This window comes from Cetorhinus maximus, chromosome 11, assembly GCF_964194155.1.
Source record: "Cetorhinus maximus chromosome 11, sCetMax3.hap1.1, whole genome shotgun sequence".
Taxonomy (NCBI): domain Eukaryota; kingdom Metazoa; phylum Chordata; class Chondrichthyes; order Lamniformes; family Cetorhinidae; genus Cetorhinus; species Cetorhinus maximus.
Window position 1 is genome coordinate 117630802 of NC_135889.1, and position 18991 is coordinate 117649792.

Below are 18991 nucleotides of genomic sequence, written 5' to 3' on the forward strand. Positions count from 1 at the left end.
TTCCAAAGGCAAATAAAAAAGTTTAGTAATTTCATGCATAACATGTCCCCCAGCTCATGTGACAGAGTCACACGAGGGGACATGTTTTTTTAACATTTCAAAATTCTTTATTTTAATTTTTTTAAATCTTCAGCTCCCTGAGGCAGCTCTGTGCCTCAGGGAGCTTTCATTGTGCGCACGCGCGAACTTGTGTGCTCGCCCTCCTCCCCTCTCCACACAGGCAGCGCTGCAGCACGTGTTTCATGCCAGGCGGGCCTTAACTGGCCCCGTCAGGGTGAAATCGCGGTCACGGCCTGATCGCGGGCGCTCCCGCTCACCCCCGCCGAGCCCGGCCAATGAGGGCAAAATTCTGACCTATATTTGGAATTCATATATCGGACAGTTCCATCCTATTTCTCGTACTACTGCCCTTCCCCTTCCTCCCAGAACTACGATAGGGTTCCCCTTGCACTCACTCCCCACCCCACCAGCATCAGTATTCGATGGATCACCCTCTGCCATTTCCACCACCCCCAGCTTGATGCTGCCACCAAACACACCTTTCCCTGGCCTTTCAGCATTCCCAAGGGAGTGTTCCCTCCGTGACTCTGGTCCACTCCTCAGTTCACCCCCAATACCACTTCTCCTTCTTACAGCACCTTCTCATGGAAGTGCAGGGGATGCAACACCTGCCCATTCATCTCCAACCTTCCCACCATCCAGGGCCCCAGACATTCCATCCAGGTGAAGCAGCAATTTACTTGTATTTCTTCCATTTTAGTACATTCACTGCTCACGATGTAGTCTCCTCTACACTTGGGAGACTAAATGTAGATTAACTAATTCCATTGTTGAACTTGTCCATTCAGTCTGCAAGTGTGGCCCTGAGCTTCTGGTTCGCCTGTCATTTTAATTCTCTCTCCCACTCTGACCTCTCTGTCCTCGGTCTGCTCTGCTGTTCCAATGAAGCTCAATGGAAGCTCGAGGAACAACACCTCATCCCTCAATTAGACACTTTGCATCTTTGAGTTCAACAATTTCAGATTAACTTAATTTTCTCTGGCAGCAGCTGTTGCAAATGATCCTTTCACACCTCCTCTCGAACCGTCATGTCCCAATACCGCCCCCCCCTTTGCCTTGTACTATTATCTCTTTTGTCATTCAATCTCTCCCGCCTTCCTCCACATCCCAGACATTCCCACTTGCTCTTTTCCCCCCCCCTCCCTCCCTTCCCTTGCCTCTGCAGTCGCTTAAAATTTGTTACATGTCTAACTTCTTCCAATTCTGATGAAAGACTAACGACCTAAAACGTTAACTCTATTTCTGTCACCACAGATGCTGCCAGACCTGTTGAGTATTTCCAGCACTTTCGGTTTTTATTTCAGATTTCCAGCATCCGAGGTACAATGCTTTTGCTAAACCATCTGAACCCCTTGATTAGATTCCAGTCTGTAACTCACTCTTTGTTATCCATTATTCTTTACACAAAACACCAAAACCTCTTGATTAAATTCCAGCTCGTAACTCACTCCTGGGCATTCACTGTTCTGTATAGCAACCATCTGAATCTCTCGACACGGTTCTCCTCGCCACATGTCAGGGTCTGTTGTAGACTAATTGATATAGATTGATCACTACGGTTAGCCAACAACTCCATTATCATTGTTTTATGCGACTACCAGGATGGTAAAAGGCAGTCTCGATAGACCGTGGTCTTCCTGTGACTAGCAACTCCCCATGTTGCCACGTTCCCACCATTGCCTCTCTCAAGAGTTCATCAACAACACAATGCGTCAAGTCGCCACACAACTGACATCTAAGGCAGATTGTGTTGGTTCAAGCTGCAATTAGTCCCCAACAAGCTTCCTCATCTTATTCGCTTGCCCACTAGGGTAAATCTTCGGCTCGTCTAAGTGTCCTCGCCTCACAGCCAAAAGCAATAAAGACCCAGCTTATTTACACAGTCTGTCTGCCGATGAACACCAGCAGGCTTCCGATTGCCTTCTGCACTGCAATCCAGGGTTGCCATGGAAACCAGGCCTGATTGATTGTCCTGCTCATTGACGGTGATGTCATCCAGTTCCTGGTGATGGGATGATTGTACGGCTGCAGATTCTGCAGTGCAGCTGTTAAAGGAAGCAGAACGCATTGATCAAAACAAATCCCACAGCCAAATTCTTTAATTGCAATCTTTCAGAGCACGAGTCGTACAGTTAGTTCCAGTTCAGACTCACACACTGCATGTTAAAAGCCTTCTGTGATAGTTCCGATACTGGGATGTATACTTGTTGCATGCGTTGAAAAAAAAGGAAAAGACTTGCATTTACATAGCATCTTTCGTGACCTCAGGATGCCCCAGAGCACTTCACAGCTCATTAAGAGCTTTTGAAGTGCAGTCACTGTTGTGATGTAGAGAAACACATCAACCAATTCGTGCACAGCAAAATTCGGGAGGGAACAATGTGACAAAGATCGGATAATCTCTTCTGTTTTAGTGATGTTGATTGAGGGATAAATATTGGGCAGAAGATTGAGGAGAACTCCTCTGCCCTTCTTCAACATAATGTCAAGGGATCTTTTGCAACCACCTCAGAGGGCAGATGGTGCCTCAGTTTAACATTGCATTCAAAAGGCAGCACCTTTGACAGTGCAGCAGTCCCTCAGCACTGGCACTGGGTGCTTCACCCTTGATTTTCCGTTCTCTCTTAGACTCAAACCCCTAGGCCAGAATTTTACGCTGGTTGTGCGGGCGTGGCCTGACCTGACAGCACGAGAAATTGCATGAGAAGACTTTGGGTACGCACCCCAACGTCATCGCGCACTGGTGCGATATTTCACTCGGCGGGCTTGCACAGCAGTCAGAAGCGTGTCCGCCAACAATTAAGCCCATTAAGGAAGCAATTGAAATCGATTTTATTAGCCCATCCACTTTTATGGTTGGTGGACGGGCCAATTGGCCAGGCGGCCTTTACATTTTACCTGAAACCTCGATCCAGGATTGGCAGGATGAAATGTCCAGGGCGAAATATAACAAAAATAATTTAAAAAAATATCTGGGGACAGATGTTTCTTGAGTTCTGCTGTCAGGTCCTTGAATGTGCTGCATTGACAAATGCATAGGTGCATTTTTTTCTTGCCGTTTAATCTGTCCACTCCATTCCCTGAGGCAGCTCCGCAGCAGCTGTCTGCCTTCAGGGAGCTCGCTAGAAGTGCACTCCCCCACCTTCACTTTTGTTGTCCCTCTTCCTGACTGCCCCCCCAGACCTCCCTCTGCCCCGGCAGCGCTGAGGCTTTCTCAGCGCATGTTTCATACTGGCTGGCCATTAATGGGCCAACCTGTGTGAAATTGCGTTCAGGGGCTGATCGCACCATTTCATGTCCGCTTCCGGGCCCGCCAATCACACACACCCAACAAACGCAAGATTCAGGCCATAGCCTTCTGACCCAGGGGCAGAGCATTGAACGTTAGGGAAAGTTCCTGGCAGTAAGGCTAGAATGGCTGGCGGACAAAGTGCTTCCAATAGCTAACCTGGGGAAAACACATTACAACATGGAAACAGGTTAATTGTTCTGCTCAACCAGTCCCAATCTGAGTTTATCCTTCACACGAACAGCATAGCACCATGTGCTTACTCCGTTAGCTTATCTCAATGGCCGGGATTTTCCGGTCATGCCCGCAGTGGGACCTGTTGTCGGCGGGAATGGAAAATTTGGAGAGTCAGCCAAAAGTCCATTGGACTTTAAGCGGCAGTGAAAAATCCCGGCCTATGTCTCCCTTCTCCCTCAATCACCTAACCTATTCTTAAATGTTGACATGATCTCTGCTTCAATCTCTAACTCTGGTCGTGCATTTTCGAACCTCATTAAATAAATTTCTCCTGCTCTCTGTCCTAAAGCTCTTATATTTAATCTCGTATCTATTTCCCCTCATTCTAAGCCTCTCAATCATCTTAAGCACCGGGACAGACTGTAGCGGTTCGAGAAGGCAGCTCATCACCACCCTCTCACAGGAATTAAGGATGGACAATCAATGCTAGAGATGCCCATGTCCCATGTATGAATAAATAAGAGAAAGTGTTTCTCACTGTACTGTCCCACCCTTTAATCAAACCCTTCCTCCTTGCTACTTTAGGAAAGTCTTTAACTTGCTCAAAATAAATGGGTCAATGCCTAAAATAGCAGGGAGAGGAATTTGTATTTTTTTAATTCTTTCATGGGCTGTGTGTGTCACTGCCCACCCCTGATTCCACTTGAACTGAATGACTTGCTAGGCTATTTCAGAGGGCATTTGAAGAGTCAATCACATTGCTGTGGATCTGGAGTCACATGTAGGCCAGACCAGGTAAGGATGGCAGATTTCCTTCTCTAAAGGACATTAGTGAACCATTTGGGTTTTAAACAACAATCAATGATGGCTTCATGGTCACCATTACTGAGACTAGCTTTCAATTCCATATTTTATTAATTGAATTTAAATTCCATCAGCTGCTTTAGTGGGATTTGAACCCCTGTCACCAGAACATTAGCCTGGGCCTGTGGAATACCAGTTCACTGACTTTACCACTACACCACCATCTCCCAAACTTTTGGTGTTCATTCCCATTGCTCACAGTGCAAGTTCATTTATTGCAAATGCAGAGATTACCTTAAATAGATACACTGAACAATCCCTCATTCCACCATGACTGAGAGGTCAAAAGCACACTGCGCTTACACTCCATGGACTGCAGCAGTTCAAGAAGGCAGCTCACCACCACTTTCTCAAGGGCAATTAAGGATGGGCAATAAATGCTGTCCTAGCCACTGACATCTGCATCTCATGAAAGAATAAAAAATTGCAAGCTTCCCTGTGTAACACTGAGCCAAACAATGGGAGATGTATCCCCGCAATAGCCAGCAATTCTCCTGGGGGAGAATTGTCTCCCCATCTGGGGAGTGTTGGGCAGACATGCGCGCAGCCAATCGCCACCCATGATCGGCTGTGCGCCACCATTTTATGAGGGCAGGCCAATTAAGCCCTGCCCAGCGTGACGCCCGCCTGGAAGCGCTGAGCGCTCCCTGTGCAGGCGGAGGGTGCCTGAGTCTGCGCATGCACGCGAAAGAGCGCAGAAATCTCCCTGATGCACAGAGCTGCCTCAGGGAGATTAGTTTAAGTTCAGGAAAATTTAATAAAGGAAAAAAAAATTTCAAGACATGTCCCCTCATGTGAAACTGTCACATGAGCTGGGACATGTCTATTAATTTTATTGAGAATTTTTTACAAGACTTTAAAACCCTTCATGAAACCTCATCCCGTGGATGAGGTTCCATGAAAAATGCGAAGGCCGCCTGGGCTCTTCGCCTGCCCGTCAACCTTAAGGCTGGATGGGCAGCTCAGTTTATTGTTTTAATTGATATTTAACTGGCCTTAATAGGCCTTTGACCGTTCGGCGGATGCGCAGCCGACTCAGGTGAGCGCCCGCCGGACTGAAAATCTGAATGACGCGCGGTGACATCGGGACGCACGCCCGACATCACCGCGGGTCATTTTACGCCTCAGCGAGCAGGCCCCGCCCCCGCTTCCCGAGCCATAGATTCTGCCCCTGGTTACAATTATTGACACCTTTTACAATTCTAGACTTATGATGTTGTTCTTTGTGGGCGAATTCAGATGCTGAGGTCCTAATTTTGCCTCTTTCCTCCCACCCTTCCCCCTCTATTCTGAATTCCCTACTGGATTTATTAGTGGGACTCTCTTATAGTAATGTCCTCTAGTTTCTGACTCCTCACAAATGGAAACATTTTCTCTACCTCTAATCTATTACACCCTTTCAGAATCTTAAAGACTTCTGTCAGGTCACCCCTCAACATTCTCTTTTCTGGAAAAAAGCAGCCTGTTCAATTTTCCCTGATTGTTATAACCCGATATTGACCGTGTTAATCTTATTTCCACCTCATCGAGTGCCCATATATGCTTTTTGTTGTCAGAAACATTCCATTATTCACGGTCTCAAAGTAATCAGCAAAAGGACAATGGCTGTCATGAAACTAACACATCTTTTTCATCATATTATTGTGGTTTATTGTAAAGTAGGTTTATGGGTGTGAGTGTAGATGGTTCTGTCTGTATGATTTAATTGAATTAGATTCAGCTAGACTGCAAGCTTGAAATTATCAAAAGAAGTTAGGGGTAAAAAGCATTTGAAGTGCTAATGAATAAACATGGATGAGGGTTTAGCATGTAGAGTGTGAAGGAAATTTGGATTTGTAGAAAAGTGAACGGGTTGTTTGGGTTTCAAAGCAGTGATAGGGTGTTTACACCTAACAAGATAAGCAAGGCCAAGCAGTATGTTTATTTTTCCCAAAGGTATTGACCAAATTGGCAACATGAAATGTTTTTATATTGTGAGAAAAGTAAATTTCCAAAAACATATAGAACAATGGAATTTACACATTAAAGAAGGAGAAAATATATTTAAGAGGGATGGAAGACTATGTAGGGGTGTGGCCTGTAAAATCCTGAAAGGTACACAATGTGACAGACTTGGACGAAGACACTAGCCACTTTTGCAGAAGTCTGCTGTGTCCAGTAACTAAAGTTGTGCTAAAAATCCTTTGCAATTCCACTGTCATGTGGGTACTATGGCAAACTTGCTGGCTTGTACATTTAAATTTAAAATCTATTTTGGGACTGTTGCCTTAAAGTGGGTATATAGCTGGGAGTCAGGTTAATTAGGAATTTTGGGATTTGTTATTGTATTAAGTAACTGTAATCTTATGTATGTGCTTGAAATCTTTTCTTTTGTTCATACATGTTTTAATTTTTAAAAAAATTCTAAAGGTGTTAGTGGACTCATTACTTCTAAATCACTGAAAGCAAGCACGCAGGTGCAGCAAGATAAAAGCAAAATACTGCAGATGCTGGAAATCTGAAACAGGAACAAAAATTGCTGGAAAAACTCAGCAGGTTGGACAGCATCTGTGGAGAGGACAGAGTTAACGTTTCGAGTCCAGATGACACTTCTTCAGAACTAAAGAGAAGTAGAAATGTGGTGAAATATATACTGTTTAAGGGGGGGTGGGACAGATGAAGCTGGATAGAAGGCTAGTGATAGGTGGAGGCAAAGGAGAGATTACAAAAGATGTCATAAACAAAAGGTCGAAGGGGTGTTGATGGTGGTGATACTGGCTAAAGGAGGTGCTAATGGTGACATTAAAAGTAGAAAGCAAAGGATGAGCAAGTGACAGATGGCCCTGGTTGGGGTGGGGTGGGGGGAGGGGATGCTGTGGGAGTAAAGATCAAAATAGGCTAAAAGGCGGGAATAAAACAATGAATGGAAATAAATTTTTTAAATAATAATAGAAATGGGTGGGGAAAAATGTATATGTAAAAATTAAAATTAAAAAATAAATATTTGAAAAAAGAGGATCAAAAAGGGGGTGAGGATGGAGGGGACAGTTCATGGTCTGAAGTCATTGAACTGAACATTAAGTCCGGAAGGCTGCAAAGTGCCTAATTGGAAGATGAGGTGCTGTTCCTCCAGTTTGCGTTGAGCTTCACTGGAACATTGCAGCAGGCCAAGGACGGACATGTAGGCATGAGAGCAGGGTGGAGTGTTGAAATGGCAAGCGACAGGAAGGTCTGGGTCATGCTTGCGGACAGACCGAAGGTGTTCCGCAAAGCGGTCACCCAGTCTGCGTTTGGTCTCTCCAATGTAGAGGAGACCACATTGGGAGCAGCGAATGCAGTAGACTAAATTGAGGGAAGTGCAAGTGAAATGCTGCTTCACTTGAAAGGTGTGTTTGGGCCCTTGGACGGTGAGGAGGGGGGAAGTAAAGGGACAGGTGTTGCAACTTCTGCGATTGCATGGGAAGGTGCCGTGGAAGGGGGTTGAGGTGTAGGGGGTGATGGAGGAGTGGACCCAGAGGGAACGATCCCTACGGAATGCCGCCAGGGGGGGGTGAAGGGAAGAAATGTTTGGTGGTGGCATCATGTTGGAGTTGGCGAAAATGGCGGAGGATGATCCTTTGATTGCGGAGGCTGGTGGGGTGAAAAATAAGGACAAGGGGGACCCTATCATGGTTCTGGGAGGGAGAGGAAAGTGCGAGGGCAGAGGCGCTGGAGATGGGTCAGACACGTTTGAGGGCCCTGTCAACCACCGTGGATGGGAAACCTCGGTTAAGGAAGAAGGAAGGCATGTCAGAAGCACTGTTTTGGAAAGTGGCATCATCGGAACAGATGCGACGAAGGCGAAGGAACTGAGAGAATGGGATGGAGTCCTTACAGGAAGCAGGGTGTGAAGAGTTGTAATTGAGGTAGCTGTGGGAATCGGTGGGCTTGTAATGAATATTGGTGGACAATCTATCACCAGAAATTGAGTCAAGGAAGGGAAGGGAAGTGTCAGTGATGGACCATGTGAAAGTAATGGAGGGGTGGAAATTGGAAGCAAAATTAATAAATTTTTCCAGGTCCAGGCGAGAATATGAAGTGGCACCGAAACAGTCATCGATGTACCGGAGAAAGAATTGTGGGAGGGGGCCTGAGTAGGACCCCACCCCCACTAGGGCCATCTGTCACTTGCTCATCCTGCTTTCTACTCTTAATGTCACCATTAGCACCTCCTTTAGCCAGTATCACCACCATCTCCACCCCTTTGACCTTTTGTTTATGACGTCTTTCACAAGCTCTTCTTTGCCTCCGCCTATTATTGGCCTTCCATCCAGCTTCACCTGTCCCACCCCCCCCTTAGACAGTATATATTTCACCACATTTCTACTTCTCTTTAGTTCTTAAGAGTCATCTGGACTTGAAACGTTAACTCTATCCTTCTCTCCACAGATGCTGTCAGACCTGCTGAGTTTTTCCAGCAATTTTTGTTTTTGTTGCAGGTGCAGCAAGCAGTTAAGAAGGCAAATGGTATGTTGGCCTTCATTGCGAGAGGACTTGAATATAGGAGCAAGGATGTCTTACTGCAGCTGTACAGGGTCTTGGTGAGACCACAGCTGGAGTACTGTGTGCAGTTTTGGTCTCCTTACCTAAGAAAGGATATACTTGCCATAGAGGGCGTGCAGCAAAGGTTCACCAGGCTGATTCCTGGGATGGCAGGATTGTTGTGTGAGGGGAGATCGGGCCGACTAGGCCCGTATTCACTGGAGCTTAGCAGAATGAGAGATCTCATTGAAACATATGAAATTCTGACAGGATTTGGACAGGCTGGATGCAGGGATGATGTTTCCTCTGGCTGGGGGGAGGGTCACAATCTCAGAATATGGGGTAGGTCATTAAGGACTGAGATGAGGAGAAACTTCTTCACTTAGAGGGTGGTGAACCTGTGGAATTCTCTACTACAGAAGGCTGTGGAGGCCAAGTCACTGAATATATTTAAAAAGGAAATAGATAGATTTCTAGACTCTAAAGATGTCAAGGGAGAGAGTGGGAGTATGGTGTTGAGGTAGAGGATCAGCCATGACCATATTGAGGGGTGGAGCAGGCTCGAAGGGCTGAATGACCTACTCCTGCTCCTATTTACTATGTCTGTACGTATGTTTCTATGAAATCAGTGTACAAATTTTCTCGTAATAAATACAAATTGCAAAACTGTTGTGACAGTGTGGCCAAGTCTCCCTTGTGGCTTTGGTCCGCCTGGAACACATCACCTGCCATGTTATAAAAGGCAACATGAGGAAAAACTTTTCTCAGGCAGCGAGTGTTTAAGATCTGGAATTATTTTTTGTTATTCTTTCACGGGATGGTGGCTAGGCAAGCATTTATTGCCCATCCCTAATCAATGCATCTGGAATGCACTGCCTGAGAGCGTGGTGGAGGCAGGTTCAATTGAGGCTTTCAAGAGGGAATTGGATTACTATCTGAAAAGGAAGAATATGCAGGGCTAGGGGGATTGGCACCAGGTGAATTGCTCCTTCAGAGAGCTAATGCAGTCATGATGGGCTGAATGGCCTCCTTCTATGCTGTAACCATTCTGTGATTCTGTGAAATATGAGGTGAACCGCTCCTGCCTGTGGCATTTGCCCTTGGGGCACCATGTTTTGAGTCTAACCATTAAAACCAACAGGGCTTCCACATCCCAGGCAGAGTCGTGTTCGTCACCCGCTACTGAACTGCCCCCGCACCCATCCTGTCTTCCTGGTAGTATTAAGGGCTGAGTGTTAACAGTCAAATCGATTGCACCCCAGCATTTTATGCTCCCGTTTGAAGTGTTTCACTGAAACTCAGCTTAGAGTACAGAGTCAAGGCCTTTTTGTGAATGGAACTTAGAGCCTTCTGCTTGGGAGGTGAGAGTGCCATCACCTGAGCCAAGCAAATAGGTGCGGTCCCATTCTGATCCCTGATCTATGCTTACTATACAGTCAGGGGCAATCTGTTGTGAACATGATCTCAGCTAGGGAGAAAGTTAGAAAAAAACACAATCGGCCAAACATTTTGCTCCTGATCACTATCAGCTGCTGGAGGGTGTGTGTGTGCGTGCGTGTGTGTGTGTGCATGTGTGTGTGTGTGCATGCGTGTGTGCGTGCGTGCGTGTGTGCATGAGTGTGTGCGTGCGTGTGTGTGTGCGTGTATGTGTGCATGTGCGTGCATGCGTGTGTGTGTTGTGTGCGTGTGTGTGTGTGTGTTGTGTGTGTGTTGTGTGCGTTGTGTGTGTGTTGTGTGTGTGTGTTGTGTGTGTGTTGTGTGTGTTTTGTGTGTGTGTGTTGTGTGTGTTGTGTGTGTTTTGTGTGTGTGCGTGTTGTGGGTGTTGTGTGTGTTGTGTGTGTGTGTGTGTTTTGTGTGTGTGTGTGTGTTGTGTGTGTTCTGTGTGTGTGTGTTTTGTGTGTGTGTGTTGTGTGTGTGTTGTGTGCATTGTGTGTGTTTTGTGTGTGTGTGTGTTGTGTGTGTGTTGTGTGTGTGTGTTGTGTGTATTTTGTGTGTGTGTTTTTTGTGTGTGTTGTGTGTGTTGTGTGCATTGTGTGTGTTTTGTGTGTGTGTTGTGTGTGTTGTGTGTGTTTTGTGTGTGTGTGTTGTGTGTGTGTGTTTTGTGTGTGTGTGTTGTGTGTGTGTGTTGTGTGTGTGTTGTGTGTGTGTGTTTTGTGTGTGTGTGTTGTGTGTGTTTTGTGTGTGTGTGTGTTGTGTGCGTGTGTTTTGTGTGTGTGTGTTTTGTGTGTCTGTGTTGTGTGTGTGTGTGTTGTGTGTGTGTGTTTTGTGTGTGTGTGTGTGTGTTGTGTGTGTGTGTGTTTTGTGTGTGTGTTTTGTGTGTGTTTTGTGTGTGTGTTGTGTGTGTGTGTTGTGTGTGTGTGTGTTGTGTGTGTGTTGTGTGTGTGTTTTGTGTGTGTGTGTTGTGTGTGTTTTGTGTGTGTGTGTATTTTGTGTGTGTGTGTTGTGTGTGTTGTGTGTGTGTTGTGTGTGTGTGTGTGTGTGTGTTGTGTGTGTGTATGTGTTGTGTGTGTGTGTGTTGTGTGTGTTTATGGAGCATCACGTTAGGATAACACTGGGCTCAGCCCGACTGTGATGTGATGTTTCTAGGTTGAGTTTCTAGGTCTTGGGCAAGTTGCTAGAAAACCAATGGCACCCACTGAATCTTGACGCCATGAGAGGAGGATGAGAGAAAAGAAGTTGGAGAAGGGGAAGAAAATCTGACAGCTGAAAGAAAATGACCACAAAGCGGAGAGCAGTCAATCTCGATAAAACCGCAGTGGTGGGTTTCTTTGAAGCACATCAGCTGGGATCCCTGTTAAGTGTTAGCCCCTCTGGTATATTAGCTCGTATCAGTCAGCTTTAGGTCGACGGTAAGTGATCCAGGGGTCACACTTGACAATTGATGACACCATTAGTCACCACAAAAGAATTTTGCTTCATAAATATTTAACACTTGTCTAGATACACAGTGGAATTCATGAATTAGGAACCTATGCTTCTGGAAGGTCCTATTTACATGATTGCAATCTTCTGCAATCACATATTAGCGCCACAGAGAGACTTTTCTCCCTGAGCCTGAGCGAACTCGATTGATGCAACAGTCGTTTTTAATTGTTTCATTCTCAACAAGAGGAACAACTTGTCTTCTTCTGTTGCTTGTGTTCATCCCTTGGTGCAGGCCAGTCAATATTCCACAATCCACTGAGAATGGGGGAGGTGGCTTTCGTTTTAATGCCACCTGGTTCAATGAGGCCAAACACATCAAGACATTTCTGGTCTCTTTGGGATGTCCATGTGGAGCCCAGCATTCATAATGAGTATGGACCCTGACACTTGAGTGCAAAAGCATTGCACCAAAGCTACATTCCCCGAAACGGAAGCAAGAGCAACAAAAACAGCTTTCATTTATGTAACACCCTGAATGCAGCAAAATGTACTGGGGCATTTCACAGGAACAATCATCAAACAAGATTTGACACTGAGCCATCCAAGGAGATATTAGGACCGGTGACCAATAGCTTTGTCAAAGAGATAGCTTTTAAAGGAGTGTCTTAAAGGAGGGGGGAGAGGTAGAGGCAAAGAGTTTTATACATCGGCTCCTGGTCCAGTGATGCCTCGATTTCAAAATTCTCAGCACTGTGTCCAAATCCTTCCACGACAATGCCCCTTCCTATCTCTGTAACCACCTCCAGCCTTACAAGATGTACTGCAACAACTCATCAAGGCTCTTTCCAAACATGCAACCTCCACTAGCTCGGAGGACAACAGCAGCAGACACATGGGAGCATTACCACCTGGAAGTTCCCCTCCAAGCCACGCACCATCCTGACTTGGAAATATATCGCCGTTCCTTCACTGTCGCTGGGTCAGAATCCTGGAACTCCCTCCCTAACAGCACTGTGGGTGTACCTACACCACATGGACTGCAGCAGTTCAAGAAGGCAGCTCACCACCACCTTCTCAAAAACAATTAGGGATGTGCAATAAATGCTGGCTTAGCCAGCGATGCCCACATCCTGTGAAGGAATTAAAAAGCCCCTCCAAAATATCTGCGCTCCACAATTCTGGCCTCCTGTGCATCCCAGATTTTCATCGCTCCATCCTTGGTGGCTGTCCCTTTAGATGCCTGGATTCTAAGCTCTGAACAATCAGGTATAAGAAACGTAACTGAGTTTCCTTCCTCTAATCCACAGCCAATTATGCGCCGACACCATTGACTTTCTGAGTTCAGCTAACTTAGCATGCACCAGAGATTTAAAATTGGATGTTCTGGGTCTGAATGACTCGCAGAAAGTGGGATAAATTTTGTGAGATGTGCTCTCTGCAATTTCTTTGCATGTAGCCTCCGGGATTTTCTGATGCACACTGGCTGAGTAAAATTCCCTTGCTAGCACTCATGGGGTCTTAGGAAATGTTTTCCTGGTGCCTTTACTTCAATGCTAATACATCTACACTTGGTGCAATGAAGTTAACTGTAGCTCTCCTACCTAAATATTAAGGCAAGCGCCAAGATAAAGAACTGGCTGATATTCTACCCGATACCTTATATGCCTAGGCACATATTTTATTTATCCTGCCTTCTTGATTCCATTTGATCTCCAGATCAGATGCCTCTCTTTCCTATCGTTTTTCAGCCATGATCTAACTGAATGTCAAAACAGGCGTGAGGGGCTGAATGGTCTACTCGTTCTCATCTTATCCTCTATCTCTGTCATTTTATCCACCATTACCGTCTTTGTCTCTACCATCACTGTCCTTGTCCCCTTCATCTCGCCCCTCTTACCTCCATCTGGTCCGTTCCCTCCATCCCTCTCCTCTTCTTTCCATCCTGTCCTCTAATCCTCTCTCCCTTTCTGCCATTCCTGTCCCCTTCTCTCCATCTGTTTCCTTCTCTCCATTTCTCTCCACTTCCTGCTCTCCTGTCTGCTAAACCTCCATCCCTTTTCTTCCATCTCTGTCGCCCTCTTCCCTCCATCTCAGTTCCTTTCTCCTCCATCCCTGCCCTCTTCCTTCCACCTGTGTTTCCTTCTCTGTTCTCTACTCCTCCATCCCTGCCCTTGTTCGCCCAGCCTTTCTCTGACTGCCGATGCTTCAATGCTTTGCTGTTAAAATCCTCAATAACAAAATAAACAGACTCAGTCACGTCTGAATAACGTTGCTGAATTTCCTGTTCAGCTTCTGATGTATAGAACCTTCCAGAAGCTGCAGGGTCTGTGGCTCCCTCAGTGTAATTGCTGAATGACAGAATGAGCCTGGAACCAGTTTGCATTATGTCCCCTGTTTGTTTAGACGTTCTGAACTTGATTCACCTTTAACCGTCAGCCTCAATCTATTCTCTCTTTCCTGAACTCAAGGTTGCAAAACAGTCAAAGCAAAGCCATTTCCTCTTTCCTGCACTTAACGGGCAATTTAACACAAAGATGAAAAGGGGGATGACAGATACAGACACACACACACACACACACACATATAATGTTTACCTTTTGTGTTTGTGTAGTAGACAAGGACACATGCATCTTATATGGAAAAACTCCATGTTGGTTTGACAGTTTAATTTAATGGTTTGAAATCCCATTAGACCGTTAATATTATTGCGTCTGTTGAGAATGCCTCATATGGCCAGGAGAAATGAGGCAAAGTAAGCTGAGCAGCTGCTAAAGGTCAAATGGAAGTGGCTAATTTACTACCGGGTCAACTGGCGAAGGATCATAGGTTCAGCTAATAGCTTGCCTTACCTTTTTTTGATGAGGTCAATGGCTGACCCTATCAGGCCATCTTTCATCTGCTGAAACTTAATGCCGTAGCCAGAAAGATCCGCAGCTGCTTCCAGTAGGAGCGAAGGACAACAAGACAACTGGGCCTCACCCGCCACGTTCCTCTCCATGCCGCCAACGCTTTGGCCGAACCCTCTCTGGTTTGCTATCCCTGGCCTGCTCAGCAGCTCCACACTCCCATGGGGAAGAGCTACAGTCTGCAAGGGTAACCCGGGAGCCGGGCTAGTGCAGATAGGGTCCGGAGACGCACGGTGCTCTTCCAGCTTGGACGTCGCCAGGATTTGCGGGGCTGGAGAGGTCTTGCTGGGGCTTCCATTCCCACTGGGCAAGAGGTCAATCTGCTGACAAGGCTGTCGGGGCTCCAAGTAACAGCAGCAGGGCCCGTGGTCACAGCGAGTGAGGTCCTGGCATTTGGCCAACGGCCTCCGCAGCGGAGCCTGGTGTTCCATCTTAGTCAGCGATGGACAACTGCCGCTGACTGTCCTCATCCCCAGGCTACTTAAAGTGGCAAAGCTCTTCCCCTTACTTCCCTGCAACTCTGTTTCGGTGCTTGGAGTCTGGCACCTTTCCCTCTTCCTCATTTTTTTGAACTCTTCAAACGATGGGATGTGGACTCTCGCCTTGAAGTTCCGTCTCCTCTCAGGCGCTGCTGTTGATGATCCTTGAGACACGTGCCTATCCTTTTCACATTCGCCCAGTGGCTCTGTGGTCAGAGACTTGACAACCTCGCTGCCTTCCTCCTTGGAAGGTAGGGTCATCAGGTTTGGCGTACTGTTCTGGCGCCGTAGCTTTAATCTCCTCATGGCTTCCTCCTTGATTTCTGCAGGGCTGGTCAATCTCTGCGACCTTTGCTGAGAAGCTGTGCCACCATGTTGTGAGGCCGCCGAGGGATCTCTCGCCATTTCGCCACAACGCGTTGCGAATCCGGACGTGCAGTGCCCACAGTTCTCTCTTCCTGCCCAGTCCTTCCAAGTGAGCTCCCCAAGCAAGGCCTGCGGGCGGACAGGTTTACTGACCTCTGTCGCCTTGTTGCTCTGAAGCCTGAGCTTTTCCTTCAGCCCCCTTTTGGCATCACCATTCAGGACCTTCTCGTTCATCGTTGGAAAAAGCCACTGTGGCACTTTGGCAAATGGCGGCAAGTGCCTCACCCCTGGTGGCCTGGAATGGGGACCGATGGGTACTTGCCCACAAGTGCGCAGCAGGTTGCCGATGTCCGGGCGCTCTGTCGAAACCTCATACCAATCGCTCGTAGTCTGGCAGTGAAAAACAAACTCCCTCTCCACAGCCCGGCAAGGTGGGCTGAACGGCCGGCCTGTTCCCTCGGTGACCACAGCCCAGTGAAGGTTCTCCAAGCTCCTGTACAGCCTGGCTCCCGGATTCACCGCCACACACCCCAAGGCTGGGGAACCTCCAGGCCTTGTGTGGCATAGGCGCTCCATTGGCAGGTGGCAGCACGCCGGCTGTGCAGTGGAGCCTGAGCAGCCCATCAAGCCCACGTCGTTCAGGGAAATGCCATCCTGGCAACAGGGGACAACCCGGCTCTCATGCACGCTAGCGGTGTACGTCATAGCGGCTCCCCTCGGGAAGGCGGGATCTGGCTCTGGGACGGGGAAATGCGCTGGCAGGTCATCAGAGCAGTGACCAATGTCCATGCCACAGAGAGCAGCTGCTGCTCCGGAGAAGTCACATGGTTTGGTGTTCACATCTGGCATTGAGACTTGGAACACTGAAACCTCCAATTATCTACTGTGGAGAAGAGACTGAGCATCCTGTCGGAGAGAGAGAGACATACAGAAAGGCCATTACTATTGTCCCCAATGACTTCGTGCAACACAAAGCATAATGTCTGCATGGGCGTAAAGTGAAACACTATTTTCTGGTAGAATGCTCTGTACAATTATTTCTTCTATCTGGATCATGATGTCCCATATAGTATCAGATTAATATATATCAATATAGATGTAAACCACCCGAACCCCTCGATTTGATTCCAATCGGTAACTCACTCCCGAGTATCTGCTATTCTATATATAAACCACCCGAACCCCTCAATTAGATTCCAGACTGTAACTCACTCCCGAGTATCTGTTATTCTATATATAAACCACCCGAACCCCTCGATTAGATTCCAGTCTGTAACTCACTCCCGAGTATCTGTTATTCTATATATAAACCACCCGAACCCCTCGATTAGATTCCAGACTGTAACTCACTCCCGGATATCTGTTATTCTATATATAAACCACCCGAACCCTTCGATTAGATTCCAGACTGTAACTCACTCCCGGGTATCTGTTATTCTCCATTCTACTAATTAACAGGTTCTCAGTGACAAAATAGTCCTGATCCAACATCAATATTATGAATAAGATGAACCAGAGAATGTAGCCTCTCTATATCATGGTTGTTGAAGGATTTTCCCTCACTCCTTGTTGGTACAGAAGCACAGTGAGCCAGAAACTTTGTTGTCACAAGTGTACATTAGTGGACCTTACCTTATAAGGTTTTTTTTCTAATGTAGATGCCAGATCAACATTTGTTGCACACCCCTAATTGCCCTTGAACTGAGTGACTTGCAAGGCCATTTCAGAGGGCAGTTAAGAGTCAGCCACATTGCTGTGGGTCTGGCCAGGCAAAGTAAGGACGGCAGATTTCCTTCCCTAAACAGCATTAGTGAACGAGATGGGTTCTTGTGACAATCGATGATAGTTTCATGGTCACCATTACTGAGACCATCCTTTTTATATTCAAGATTTATTAATTGAATTTTAAATTCCACCAGCTACCGTGATGGGATTTGGGCGTTGGCCTGGCCCTCTGAATACTTGTCCAGTGGCATTACCACTATGCCACCATCTCCCCAGAACAACTTACCCCATTTTCTTTGAGTCTGTCCACTAGATCCTCTCTTGGGAATGTGTAGTTCTCAGGTTACTGGTTGCACCTTGAAGGTAGTCCTCACTAAAGCTTTGCTTACTTCTGAGGAACTTGCTGAGCTTGGCAGATGGACACCACGCAGTTACATTTCAGCAGAGATAAAAACACTTGATCCAAGAAAGGAGAAGTGTAAGGTTAGAGTTTCAGACAACCTGGAAGAGTGGAAGGAAAGGACAAAACTGAGACAGATTTCATAAGCAAATTGAACCAGGACACGGGTTCTCAACTCAACTCTATAAGCTTTGACATGGAGATCTTATTCAGGGGAGGTGACGGTATTAAGCACCCCTTGTAAACACCAAAAGTGCTTGTGTTCATGGGGCCCTTATTAACCCTTTGAGTACTCTAGTGGGGTAGAATTGAAAAGCAGGTGATACTTCTATGGAACCTTGGCTAGACCACACTTGGAGTTCTTGCGCACAATTCAGATCTCCATGTTGCGAAAACGATATAGAGGCACTGGAGAAGGTTTACAAGGATTGTTGCAATTGCCATAGAAATTGATAATATTTAAAAAGAAATTTGAACTTCCAATTAATAGCTGAAAGAATGACATGCGAAGATTTCATGTTTTAAAACTTTTACTGTAACAAATGCTTTAAAAACACTAATGATTAAACATTGTTTCCTTTTCGTACGCACGTTATACTTTAAACAGCAGAGAGGAATATTCCCCTTTTATACTTATCACCCATTGCACTCCCCACAGAAATACAGTCCTTTTATCAAACACTTCACAGTTGCTCCCAGCTTCCAATGAGTTCCTGTATCCCTGTTTCGCCGGGTAGTAGATTCAAGTGACGGTCTCCAAGTGCTTTCCTCAGCTGTCAGAATTTCTTAAATCCACCACTAGCATTGAAGTCTGTTCGGATGATTCTCCTTCCCCTTGGCCAGGCCAGAACAAATCTCTTGGAATCCTTAGGTGGCTGCAGGGTGCATCTCTTCGATTAGAGACCATCCTCCTCCTGTATCTAGCTGTGGGAGCTCGCAAAGTCAAGCAGCCTTCTCTCTCTGCTGACCGCACAGTCTGTCTGTGATATTCATTGATTTGTAGGGAAGCCTGGAACCTGATCTCAAAAATGGCTTCCTCTGCTCTTCCCTGTGGCAATGTGAAACACATTAATCTTGCTTCTAGGTAGAAATGTTAATTAGCTATCCTTGATCCAAACACCTTCTCATCCTAGAAGTAAATGGACAGTTTACAGTACAATTGTTTACAACCTGATACCTACAAAATCTTTCTGGGACTTTGGGAGACTCAGAGTCATGCCAGTGTAAACTCAGAGACTGCTGCCATTGTCCCCGAGCGTAAATACCTTGCACCTTCTTCTCAGTAAATCAATCTAAGCCTTCCTTTGGTCCCTAACAATCAAACCACTCAGGCTTACTGTCGGACAGACTGCAGAACGAT

General features: G+C 46.4%; 1 protein-coding gene across 1 annotated transcript in view; it reads right to left on the reverse strand.

Annotated features, from left to right (window-relative positions):
- Nucleotides 1-18991, reverse strand: part of arhgef49 (Rho guanine nucleotide exchange factor 49) — a 48911-nt gene that overhangs the window by 15723 nt on the left and 14197 nt on the right. The window contains exons 2-4 of the mRNA XM_078552644.1: nucleotides 17518-17732; nucleotides 14605-16412; nucleotides 1940-2105 (exon numbers count right to left, since the gene is read on the reverse strand). Of these exons, the coding sequence (XP_078408770.1) occupies nucleotides 1940-2105; nucleotides 14605-16355 (1917 nt within the window). The 5' untranslated portion in view covers nucleotides 16356-16412; nucleotides 17518-17732. The remainder of the gene's footprint in view (nucleotides 1-1939; nucleotides 2106-14604; nucleotides 16413-17517; nucleotides 17733-18991) is intronic.